The sequence below is a fragment of the Fusarium solani genome (assembly GCF_023522795.1).
Source record: "Fusarium solani strain SB1 chromosome Unknown bctg00000006, whole genome shotgun sequence".
Lineage (NCBI taxonomy): Eukaryota > Fungi > Ascomycota > Sordariomycetes > Hypocreales > Nectriaceae > Fusarium > Fusarium solani.
Window position 1 is genome coordinate 1,049,341 of NW_027072151.1, and position 12,297 is coordinate 1,061,637.

The 12,297-nt window shown below is 53.2% G+C and overlaps 5 protein-coding genes across 5 annotated transcripts; 4 read left to right on the top strand and 1 right to left on the bottom strand.

The window, feature by feature from the left end:
• Positions 1-2,151: 2,151 nt before the first annotated feature.
• On the top strand, positions 2,152-3,018 carry MRS44_010040 (uncharacterized protein; the record flags this gene model as incomplete). Its single annotated transcript, XM_065619974.1, has 2 exons — positions 2,152-2,310; positions 2,368-3,018. 2 exons carry the CDS (start codon positions 2,152-2,154, stop codon positions 3,016-3,018), a joined length of 810 nt encoding a protein of 269 aa, XP_065476163.1.
• A 923-nt stretch (positions 3,019-3,941) lies between these two features.
• MRS44_010041 (uncharacterized protein) lies at positions 3,942-5,498 on the top strand (the record flags this gene model as incomplete). Its single annotated transcript, XM_065619975.1, has 2 exons — positions 3,942-4,081; positions 4,148-5,498. The coding sequence occupies 2 exons, from the start codon at positions 3,942-3,944 to the stop codon at positions 5,496-5,498; spliced, it is 1,491 nt and encodes a 496-aa protein (XP_065476164.1).
• A 2,331-nt stretch (positions 5,499-7,829) lies between these two features.
• MRS44_010042 (uncharacterized protein) lies at positions 7,830-9,626 on the top strand (the record flags this gene model as incomplete). Its single annotated transcript, XM_046269985.2, has 1 exon — positions 7,830-9,626. One exon carries the CDS (start codon positions 7,830-7,832, stop codon positions 9,624-9,626), a length of 1,797 nt encoding a protein of 598 aa, XP_046131517.2.
• A 194-nt stretch (positions 9,627-9,820) lies between these two features.
• MRS44_010043 (uncharacterized protein) lies at positions 9,821-10,174 on the bottom strand (the record flags this gene model as incomplete). The annotated part of the gene is made up of 1 exon (XM_046269984.2): positions 9,821-10,174. One exon carries the CDS (start codon positions 10,172-10,174, stop codon positions 9,821-9,823), a length of 354 nt encoding a protein of 117 aa, XP_046131516.1.
• Positions 10,175-10,840: 666 nt separating this feature from the next.
• MRS44_010044 (uncharacterized protein) lies at positions 10,841-12,037 on the top strand (the record flags this gene model as incomplete). The annotated part of the gene is made up of 1 exon (XM_046276530.2): positions 10,841-12,037. The coding sequence occupies one exon, from the start codon at positions 10,841-10,843 to the stop codon at positions 12,035-12,037; it is 1,197 nt and encodes a 398-aa protein (XP_046131515.1).
• Positions 12,038-12,297: the final 260 nt, after the last annotated feature.

Genomic DNA, 12,297 nt, shown 5'->3' on the forward strand with positions numbered 1-12,297 from the left:
GAGTGAGGGGGACGGGATGCCGCGTGTCTAACCCAGGTGTGATGAACGAGGCTTTTTGTTCGATAGTTTAGGTCTTCGTTCCCCGGGGCCTCGGACTCGGTAGGGCAGTTTGGCGTTGAGGGGATCTGCTGAGGCATACCAACGAGACGTGAGTGCTTAACCTGGATTCTCCTGGTTTTGGAGATTGTTGACTTCTTGGAATTGACGTTTCTTGCGCTCGAGCCTCGTGGTAGTAGAGGTTTGGACTTGGTGATGGCTGCGATTGGTTGCTGGATGCGGTTGCGTAATGGGGGGTTGCTGAGACATTCATCTGCTGCTGGACGAAAGAGCTGTGTTGGTGATGGAGGAGAATAAGCCAAGAAGATGTGGTTGGAACCACGAAGCAATTGTAATTGATTAGCTGCATGATGGTGCAAGACTGCTTGCTGTAGTGGCCTCGTCCTGTTGAGCACGCTGATCACCAATAGAGACAGCATGCAATTGAGACGAGGTCTTTCTCTGTTGGTCAGCCCCTTTCATTCCGCAATACCATGCTCACAGTTGATCTTTCAATGCGCCCAAATCAGCGTGTAAGCCGTCATGGCATATATCTCCGGGAGGACATCTCCGGGAGGACATCTCCACCACGCCAGAAACCTTGACCAGGTCCCCACCGGCCTTGCGGATAAAGATAGCCTCAAATGTTGCTTGAATTAAGATGATGAGCGGATCTACGGTGCCAAGATCTACGACCCTCTTTACCACCCCATCACGACCAAGATCTCGGGACGCCATTTAATGTCGCGTAGATGGAGAATAAAGACTACAGCCACAAAGCTTCCCACCTATGAAGATCTCAACAAGTCCCCGATCACCTCGGGCCGGGCACCTCTTAGATGGCTTTCTCTGCCGAGCCGCAGACTGCGAGGTCCCCGTGGAATGGATTTGAGGCGTTAGTGTGTGGTCGTTGATGGAAGCCAACAAGAGGCATCGCATATCCTCTCGGCCGCGGGTTAGGATGGCCTCGGTTATGAAAGTGAAGTTTAAATTGAACTTCCGCGGAGTCAAGTAGGGAGATTTACATTGTGGAACATGATGCTGGTGGATTGGATGGAAAGAGGCTGTCCAGCGTGACGCTCGTCGATTTCAGCAAACCCATGGGGGACAACCAGCCAGACTGCAGATTAGCCTCACCAGCACCCATGTCCGATATCGCTATTGGGGCTTTGCAGTCCTATGGGAGGGAGATTAAGGATCCGGCAACGATGAGCCGGTCGGTGTGGTGACCAAGAGCCTCAAAGGGCCCTCGAGATGGTGGCTACAACAATGCAACTCGAGGCATGGGGAAATGACCATTGTGATTGCCAAGATGCAAACATTGAGATGGAGATGCATGCGGCCATAAGAAGCTGGCACACCATCCCGTCCTAGTGCCAAGAGATAGAAGCTCGACAGTCCCAAGATGGCAATTGAATCTGCAAAGCTGTGAGAGCTAAGTAAAGAAGCAGCTAGGCCGTGAAAGCTTGAGTTGTCATGTGGACTGTTTAAATAGACCGGGACCCCCACAAGAGGAGCCTTTTTCTTATCTCTCGCTGCGAGGGAGCGTCGCAGTGTGTGTGCACGACATGGGGATCTCCCACGGGAAGGAGACGACTGGCTCTGGATTTTTCGGATAAGCGAAAGAAAAAGCAGGCCAGGCCAAGGCTGCGTGGGATGATGCGCAGATGGGGATGGGGATGCGAGTGGTGAGAGGTTGGACCTCCACCAGTTCGCTGCGAGACAGAATGAGGTGACTCGCGATGGATTGACATGACTCGCCACTGAAATACAGTACTGTAATCTTCAACAATTCATGACAGAAGTCAAAGTGATGAACAGAGTCTCTTGTGTTACAGTAGAACTGCCGCTCACCGACTCGTCACTGAATAGCTGCCGTCTCTAGCGCCATCGAGATCCTGATCAGAAGAAGAAGCTTGGACGGTTATGGAGGGGCCCGGGGTCATGACACCCTCACAAATCGGCGCCACCATGCCCGTCTCAGCATGACCATCCCATGACGATTCCTGGTCTGTGGGGAAACGCGTGAGCCTTATTTTTTTTTCTTTTTGACCAAGTGTGTGTGTGAAAGCTCGACGTTACAGTCCTTAGCCTATAACTAGCTGATGGATCATCATGGCCGCCGCCTTGATAACGCTGCTCGCCGCTGTCGTGCCCTTTCTCTTCACCGTCCCCATCTCTCTTCTCCTCATCACCTACCTCATCCAGTCTCGAGATAAATTCGAGCTCGTCGAGAGTCCAGACACGCCGGCCTCGTCCCCTCCTCTGTCCCCCGTGTCAGACGCTCACAGTTTCTTCTTCGACGATAGTCCCTTCTTGATAGACTAAAAGGAAAAGGTCATGCCCGCCGACTCGACGACCCCTCTGCTCCCCATCTCCACTCCCACCGCCGTCGCCACTCCCCTCTTTGCGAGGCAATCGCCCGATCCTCCTCCCTCGGTCGCAAACAATGTCCAGCGCCTCGCCATCGCCACCTTCACGCTCGTTCGTCTCCTGCGCGGTCTCTCCCTCATAGCCTACCCGCGCTTCGGTCTCTGGGCCCTCGATATTCCTCCCGATGGAAGTGCATACATGCTTGCTAGTTTGATTGGTGTGCGCGACGTGCTCCTCGCCGGTTTCCTCTACACGGCCGATACGCCTTCGGACCCGACTGCTCGTCGCGAAGTTACACGCGCCCTTGTGGTGAACCTCCTGAGCGACGCGCTGGACGCGTTTGTCCTCATTTTCTACGCCGCATGGTCTGCCGACTGGGGAAACCCCGTCGCCGTCATCGTTATATCTGCCGTCATGGCTATTTTTGAGCATCTGACGCTCTGGAGTCTGAGCGAAGACGAATGGAACGCGCTCGACCACCGAAGTCTCGAGGACGACAAGAAGGCTAGGATGAATGCATGGCTGAGGGAGCTGGAGCGCTGCGGGCCCGAGCAGTCGGTCGTTCCACCGTCGTCGCGAGCTTCTGTGCGATACGGAGCTGTGGTCTAGTGGTGAACAGGAGGTACAAAAGCTGGCGAGGGTTGGTTTGATATTGTTGCAAGGCGTTACAAGGAGTTTTGAACGTATCCGTCGATGGGATACGGCTGGAGTTTGGAGTCCACATACACGATGCGATTTAGCGGGATATGCATTTGGATACTTCCCTGCGATTAATATAATGTTCAAATCAGTTCTCGTACCTTGAGAGTGTCGTAGTAATGGGGGTAGTGGACTGTCGCCTTGTCCCATCCATCTCATGTCTGTTCCGCTTGGACGTTCTGACAACGGCGAGCTTACCGTCATCAGAATACCTCGCAATGCTTATCGTAGGCGACGAATCAACCGCAACTGATGCGCCATCTTTGCCAACTAAAATATCCCGCGATAGCTGGTTTGGAGGACCGTGTACTTGAGGCCATTGGCTGGCTACAGAGCCCGGTAGGTCGCCCAATGAGCTACACCGCGTCAACTTCTTGTTGAATAGGTTATAAATGTGTCGGTCTGTCGGATAGACATGGTTGTCAAATAGTTTGAGCGGCTGAGAAGTAATAAAGCTCCCATCTTCCCAAAGTACCATATTCGGCCCTTCAAGCTACAGCCACAAGCCATAGACGAGTCGATTTACTCCTATCACAGCTCCATGTATCGTCCCATATGTAAAAAGCGTGCTTTTCCGCGGGCGAGCGATGGCGTGATATAGCACAATCGAAGCACAATCGAAGGCATCGCAACCATATCCCCACCCACACGCCGAGTTAACTGGCTGCCGCTGAGCCGGCGGGTGGAGAAAAGGGCGGTGGTTAATGCCCCGAAGAGTTTTGGAAGTTGGACTCTGCCTTGTCAACTCATTGTTTGCGCAGATTCAGAAGAGTTTCTGAGCTGACTAGTTTGTCTTTTGTGTGCTCTTTCATTGTCGGCTTCCAATTGACACCATGTCGATCCCTCCCGTTAAGCGCGTGGCAGTCATAGGCGCTGGTCCCGCGGGCGCTATCGCTGTTGATGCCTTAGCCCAAGAAAAGATATTCGATCTCATCCGAGTATTTGAACGTCGCGAAGGTCCCGGAGGTTGCTGGTAAAGATTTCACTTCCATTGACAATTGCCTTCATCAAACTCTGGTGCAATTGCTGACAGTCCCAGGATCGGCGATAAATCTCAACCCCCAACAATCTCCAACCTGTCGCAATTGGCAGACCGCACCGCAGATGCGCCTCTAACAATCCCCGAGAAGCTTCCGGCCTATGCACCAAAGTCTAGTCAGCCGCGCTTTGAAGAGTCTTCCATTTATCCGTATCTCGAGACCAACGTCGCAAGTGTGACGATGGAGTTTACTCAGGAGCCCATCCCCGAAATCCGCAGTGAGTGGTCAATCGGGATTCACGGTCCTGATACACCCTTTCGGACTTGGAAGGTTATTCGAGATTATATCGCTGGGCTTTTGCAGCGTAACAATTACGAGGATCTTGTTTCTTACAGCACAACTGTGGAACATGTTGAAAAGGTCGGCGACGAGTGGAAGGTTGTTCTGCGAAAGGAAGGTAACGAAAAGGATTACTGGTGGACGGAATGGTTCGACGCTGTGGTTGTCGCTAGCGGACATTACTGGGTGCCGTATATCCCCCCGATAGACGGATTGGACCAGTTTGAGAAATCCCGTCCTGGGAGTGTTTTGCATAGCAAGCACTTTCGAGGACGAGATTACTTCAAGGGCAAAGTGAGTTTCCCTACAGTCTTCCACGAAGTGGAAATAGCTAACAACCTGGCGAAGCGAGTTGTGACAGTCGGGGCATCTGTCTCGGCGGCGGACATTGCTGTTGATCTTGTTGGCACAGCCAAGTCGCCGGTTCACAGCATCACCATTGGACACACAGTGAATGCCTACTTTGGCGACGGAGCCTTTTCACACCCCAAGATCAAGAAGCATCCGTCTATCTCAAAGGCCACTGGTCGAACGGTGCATCTCATTGACGGCACCTCGATCCTGGACGTCGACCACATCATCTTTGGGACAGGCTATAGCTGGACGCTCCCTTTCCTCCCTTCTGTGCCGGTACGCAACAACAGAGTCCCCGGAATCTACCAGCATGTCGTCTGGAACCAGGACCCTACTCTTCTCTTTGTCGGCGCTGTAGGTGCTGGTCTCACCTTCAAGATCTTTGAATGGCAAGCCGTCTACGCAGCCCGTCTCCTCGCAGGTCGAGCAACCCTCCCCTCCGCGGAAGAAATGCAGCAATGGGAAGCCGAACGAATAAAGACACACGGCGATGGACCCAAGTTCTCGGTCGTGTACCCCGACTTTGAGGATTACTTTGACAAGGTGCGCGAGCTGGCCGGTGAGGGCGAGCCAGGGGTGGGACGCAAGCTGCCGCCGTTCAAGAGGGAGTGGTTCCGCGCTTTCAACGAGGGGTCGGATTTGCGCAAGTCTATGTGGGAGAGGTCGAATGCGAAGGCTGAGGCTGAGGAGGCGGAGAAGAATAGAGCTAGACTGTAGGGGGAGCATCAGTGGGTGGTTCTTTGGGATGAGGAGCATTAGACATAGAGATAGACAAGACACTTTGCTGTAGTATATGCTGCTGCGTAAGATACACTGTTGGCCAAGCGTTAGGTCCTCCGAGTTGGGAGTCTATCGCTCACTTGGGCGTTGCTACCTACCTAAGCCGTGAGCAGTGCTGTGGCCGGGTGTGCTGGGCCATAAAGGAGATCGCATGGCTTCAAACTGGCCAAGAGAGGCATGCCCCCTTTTCCGTTGTTGATGATAAAGAACCTGGTACAGGTAGTATCCTGGTCAGTAGGCCCTTCTCACATGCTCCTGAGAGCGCAGTATGAGGTTCACAATGCCGACAATAGGGGTTACAGTTGACACTCAGCTGGAAGCAGCTCATATTCGAGGTTTCATGGCACCCGAGGCATCCGGCCTACCTGTTACAAAAATCCTATCCCTGAAGCATGGGGAATACAGATGCATATCTATACTAATAGATACGTCGAGGTTCAAATATGACTTGTAAGATACTGTCGCAGGGTCCTTATCCAACCCCTGTCAAAATGGAGGGCTGTAGGAGAAGAAGAGGAAGCAAATGGAAACAAGTCACTGCTCGGAGGCTAGAAAGTACGGCCGCAAACTAATAACACGAGTTGGCTAATGGTAAGGGCTTAAGATTGGGCAATAGTGAAGCCGCTGACAGTCATCTGTAGTTGAGGTGGCAAGACTTGACTGCTTTGCTGTGAGTTTGGTGAGGTTTCTCACCGCCCGGAAATGTCACCGTCGCAATCCGGGAAGTGGCATGACTTGCTAGCTTGGGGAAGGTTGTGGCGTGCGACCCCAGAGATGACATCGGATGGAAGGACAAGATGCCGCTCCCAAGGTTGGGCTCAGGTGAAGAAGAAGGCATCAGGATTCATCCAGAAAGAAGAGATGGTCTCATCTTTTATCCACCTACTCACAAGCACTTCCCCAGACTCAACCACGCTCTGCATTGCCGAGTGGACCAACAATCCCGGTAGATGGCCTCGTCTAGGTTTCCGTTTGTAATAGCTTGATCCGGGGAACTGTCTCAAATTCCTGGGGTAAAGAAAAAAAAGCCACGGGGAGAACAACAGATGTCGATCTGGGAATTTGGAGGACTCTGAGTGGGTGGGAGATGCGGATTGTGATGCATATCCCGGTGTGGCACCCCGCATTCTGAAGACACATCGGTACTGCACCTGTCGTCCTATGGGGCGTTGGGGATTCAGGCGCCTGACCTTGTTATTATTCATGACGGAAAAGGGGACAGGCTCGGACCCCGTTGTTGGTCCTTGTCTTTTTGCGGATGTCAATGTCCAAGGATAAGGGATAACGACGGGCGCTCATAATGCCAATGCTCGGCTTTCGGAATGACTCGCAGCACAGCAAATCTAGAATCCTCTTCTTTTCCTCTAAAATACTTCTTATCTTTCATCCCGCGCGGACCAGGCGTTGTTGCTTGGCTGTGGAGTGCGCTCCACCAGAGTCCACTTCTCACCATGACGGATCTGACTCCCGAGAGGCCTGCCTTGGCGCGTAGTGGACCAGACAACGGGTTTCCCCTTGTCCATGGGGGAGGTTATCTCGATCTGAATTATATATCTTGTTGACAGGATCCTCAGCAAGAGCCTTTGTTGTCACCAGGCTCAACATTGTGGCAATCAATGGAGGCACCGGGTTTGCAACATCTCAGGCGCATGACTAGCCTCCCTCTTCTACCCAATTGCCGAGATGACCGAGCCTACCAGCTTCTCTCTTTTACCGTAGTTCCAAGGCTCCTTATCAGTTTAGCTTCGCGCAGTGGCTGAGATAATGATGCATTTCCCCGCGTTTTCCCTCCCCCCATTATCTCGTCGGAGATAGGCTGCCACGCACCAACCAGAAAACACACCCTGGCCCCCCTGTCCGATCCCATAAGAACGAGCCAGACCCAGACCTGTCTCGTCTCGTGATGATTTCGCTCCGTCATTGTTCATGATCGGGATGCTGCCGGCCACGACGACTTGATACTGCCGATATACGAGATTCGAAAGACGGTCGTCATGCAGACAAAGACGTCTACGACAAAGAGCGGCTGCAAGCGCACCTCGGCCAGGCCAAAGAATGGGCCTAATCCTCGGTCGCGGTCGGGCTGTGCCACCTGCAAGGCCAAACATGTAGGGCTCTCTGATGTGGGTATATCGGTCCCAAGACTAACATGGCAAGACAAAATGCGACGAGACGAGACCAGAGTGTTTAAGATGTATTCGAAAAGGTGTCAAGTGTGGAGGATATTGGAAGGAGTTCAAGTGGTCGTTTAAACATCAGCCCGGCGAGATGGACATCAACATCCAGACTGGTCCCTCACCCACACCCTCGCGAAGAGGCTCTTCCGTTCGAACCGACAAGACGCCTACGACAGCACTACCCATGACAATACTAGATCCTGCTCCTGGACCCTCGAAACAAGACGACTTGGCGACAGAGGATGCCTCATCCATCTTGGGCGACGCTAGCTGGACAAGCAGTTCCTGCACCGACTCGGAGACGGACCTCTTTGCCCAGACAAATCCCATCGTCGACACCAGCGACATGACGGCCATGACTCCAAACGTCGAGATGACCTCTCAGGCCCTCGTACCTCCCGCCGGCCAGTACCTCGAGAGCACACCGCTAACCGTCAGCCTCATCGCCGACACGTCGTCCCTCCTCATCAGCAACTGGTTTGAGCAGGTGTGCACGGCATGGTCGGGCTTCGACTCGGAGACCAACCTGAACCGCAAGCTGGCTCTCGAGCTGTGCACGACTTCTCACTCGGTGTTTAGTTCGCTGCAGAGCATGTCGGCGGGCTTCTTGTCGACCCGGTTGCCCAACATGAGGCAGTCTGCCATGTATTTCCTACAGGCGGCGACAGGGTCGGTGCTTTCTGAGGCGAAAGAGGTTAGTTGCCGGACAGTACTCGACACGATTCCTTCTGGACTATTATTTTCGTTATTCTGCCTGGGAACGACTGTCTGCTGGGTGGATGCAAGGCAACTTGGTCTACCCTTCTTCCGAGAAGCAAAAATGATTCTGAAACGTCTCAACCGTCGCCTTTCAACATATTCCGAAAAAGACCTGGAGTTACTCTCCTTCTTCAACAGGAGCTTCGCATACTGCGAGATGCTCCTCGCCGCTGTCGAGGATGAGACAAATGCAGTCGTCGAATCAGACAACACCATCATCGGACCCCGGACTGACCCAAACATGCAATTAGCTGAGCGATATATCGACAATTCACCTCATCCGTGGACGGGTATCTCGCCACTTGCTGCTCAGCTTTTTGCTCAGTCGATACGGTTATGCCGGAGCTTCCGTCGGCACCTCAAGCTGCCCAAGGAAACGGAACGGGACTTTCAACGAGCGCTGGAGGAGATTCAGGAAGCCCAACGACTGGAGGAGCGTTTACTGGGATTGGAGTTTTCGGCTGCTGTTTCAGTCACCGAGACTGGAGACTATCGCACACCTGCGCTTCACCTTTCGCAAATCGCAGAGGCTTACCAGCTGGCCGCGCTTCTTCAACTGTACCAGACCTTCCCTGACCTCGTCGCCCTACGGTTACCTCTGGACTCTGCGCACGCAAACAGCAGACACATCCCGTGGGAGGAGTGGATCATCCCCCTCAGCCTGCGACTCGTCAACGTCCTCGAGCAGATCCCGCCCAACTCTGGAACACGTGTCATCCAGCCTCTGCTGTACATCACAGCCAGCACTGGTCTCCGCTACGATACCATGACCCTCCTCGAAGTTCCAGGCTTCTCATTCGAGACAGCTGCCAGCCCCGTCACCGGCTTCCAGCCAGGTCCCTTTGGCGCCCTTCCCGGCGACCCCATGGAGGCGCTGGGTACGTCGCCGGCTTCGGCACCCCCAGGGAACCTCATCTCCCGCATGTCGCTCGACATCAGCAATGCTCGGCATTTCATCACCGGGAGACTCAACATGCTGGAAAACACTTTACCACCGAAGCCGGTGGTGATGGCGAGGGAGCTGATCAAGGCCATCTGGGACGCGTACGACAATGAGGCGCCGGGGTCGGCGACGGTGCACTGGGTAGATGTTATGGAGGATAAGAATCTACGGTCAATGTTTGGTTAATTTATGAAGTTTTAAGTGAAATGTAAAAATAGCTAGCGAATTGGTTTGGTATGGCGAAGAGGGTATGGTATTCACGGCATGGAGTATCAGTATTATTGAGATTGGTCGGGACACTTTATGGGAGCAATTCTATTTCATTTCATCATGAATCTATATCCTGTAGCCCCAAATTTCCTTTGCATTTCTAATCCATCTTAAACATCCATGTACTTGCGAGCACCAGTGTAATAAGCCAAGCCCTCATCAGGCGTGGTGAAGGTAATGGTGGCACCCTTGGGGATGAAGAAGACATCGCCAGGCTTGGCGTCGACCTTTTGGCCCGTGGCGTCCTCGAGGGTGAAGTTGCCCTCGAGGATGATCTTTGTCTCGTCGTACTTGTACGTGTAGGTCAGGGGCGTGCCGTTCTTGAGGCGGAAGAAGCCGGCAGAGATGGGGTTCGTCGCGTCCTTGTCTGACGTGTGGACGTCGCCGAGGAAGGCGTTTTCGTTGGCGAGGAGAGGGACCTCGTACTTGGTTTGGGCTTGGGCGTAGTGCTGGAAGGCGGCCATTTTGGAGGTTGGGGAGATGGTTTGAGGAAGAGGACTTGGAGGATGACTTGGAGAGGATGACTTAGAAGATGATCGAGAGAAGAGGGCTTGTAGAGAAGGTGTTTGTGTCTTGTCTGACTGAAAAGTTGTTTGAAGAGGAACAATCTCTCCTTCATATACAACTCCCAACCCTCCTCACCCCCCTCAGCCTCCGCTTTGATCTCTCATAAGCTTACCCAAACGCCCTCTTGATCTTTCTCAATCACGTAAAACGATCCCCTCGCGCGTCGTCCATCTCTTTCAGACAAACGTATCCGGGCGCGGTGTTGACCATCTGCCCCGCCACCCGTGATAGGCTTCTTTTTCCTATCTGGGACAAGTTCCCCGATAACTCGAGATGGCGGGGTAGACATGGCCGCTTTGAGCAATCTGCTGTTTGTCTCCCGGCACATGATCCCGATCTTGCTCTTGTTTTTTGCCCCAGTGGAAAGTTTGGGGGTTCAATTGAGGGTTTTGGTTGTATTGGATGGTGAAGAGGTGGGAGTTCAAATAGAGGGTGTTGACCACTTGGGGGTTGATAGTATCACAGATAGCTTTTCAACCCTTACAAGACTCACATGGTGGTCCATCGAGTATCAACTCATATTTTTCCCCATCCACCTCTTCTGGATTCAATTGCAATTCATCATGGTTCTCTCACTATCCTCCTTCGGTGCTCATGAGGCCATCGTCGTCCTCAGCATCTTGACCGGCATCTCCTTCGTCGCCTACCAAATATTCGGCATCCTCTCAACCCGCAAATCCAAACTCGACAATGACCTTCCCCAAGTCTCTGCTGGCTGGGAACCCAGCGACTACAAGACTCCCATCCCTGAGCCCTACCCCGGCTGGTCCATCGAAAAGACCAAGCCCCTCCCCTATCGGGCATTCCGCTACGGGCCAAAGTACCAGGTCACCATGGGACTGCGTACCGTGTCCTCGGAGGAGTGGGTAGAGCTGGATAGCGACTTTCCAAAGTACCATGCCGACAAGAAGGCTCGTATCGAGGAGCGTGGTGACAAGTGTGTCGCTACTCACCCCGACGCTTATCCCGCCGCCATCGAACTCCTCCAGGAACTCACAGAGTATCTCCCCGCTCGATACCCGACCCTCTTCGAGCGAACACCTGTTGGAATCAAGAACAAGTGGTCTGGTGAAGACTTCAACATTGTCGAGCGTCCCCTGGCCGAAGACCCCATGGCCATCTGCGCCCGTCTGGTCCAGGATGACCTCGCCCTGATGATCGAGCGCCCCGACGGACAGTACTACCTCATGGCTGGCGCTGTACTCCTCGCGGGCTTCTGGCGTCTTTCGGACAAGTACGGCATGTCGCTCTCTGATATTCACTACTCTGGTGATGTACCGCATTTCAAGGAGAAGCTCGAGACTGGCATGTGCAAGTTCTTCAAGCGTCTCAAGTGCGAGTCTGTCTACTGCCGCAACAACTACTTCCTCCAAGTTGACGACTCTCTCCCCTGGAGCTGGAGTATTGGCGGTGAAGATGACCCTGTTGTGAGCTGGAGCACGGCGCAAAAGGACAAGGCTATCGAGCACCACATGTTCCGCTCTGAGCGCCAGTCCCTCCGCCGCCTCCCCAAGACAGGTGCCATTGTCTTTACCATCCGCACATACTTCCATCCCGTCACCGATATTGTTAAGGAAGACTACGTACCAGGTCGTTTGGCTAGCGCCGTACGCAGCTGGGACGACAAGGTGTCCAACTACAAGGGCAAGGAGAAGTACGGTGGTGTGCTGCTTGAGTATCTTGACAGGGAGCACGAGAAGCAGTTGGCGAGGGGATTGAACCTCGAGAAGGAGGACGAGGTGAGGAAATACCCGTGGTAGATGGTGGTGTTTGTGTGGGGAGTGTCTGTAAATATCAAAATAGTGATAGATGTGGCTGTTTACGAGGCATTGAGCGATGCATCATGAATTTTCTAGTTATTTTTAAATACCGCATTCTCGATTGAATATCATTTACTTATTCGTACTAAAAATCTTGCCTGTGTTGTGTCTTGGTGATCGGGTTCCGAGAGTCTTGTCCAGTCCTTTTCATTCTTTGGTACTGACATGATGCCGTGATACGAAGGACTAACGACTGCAAG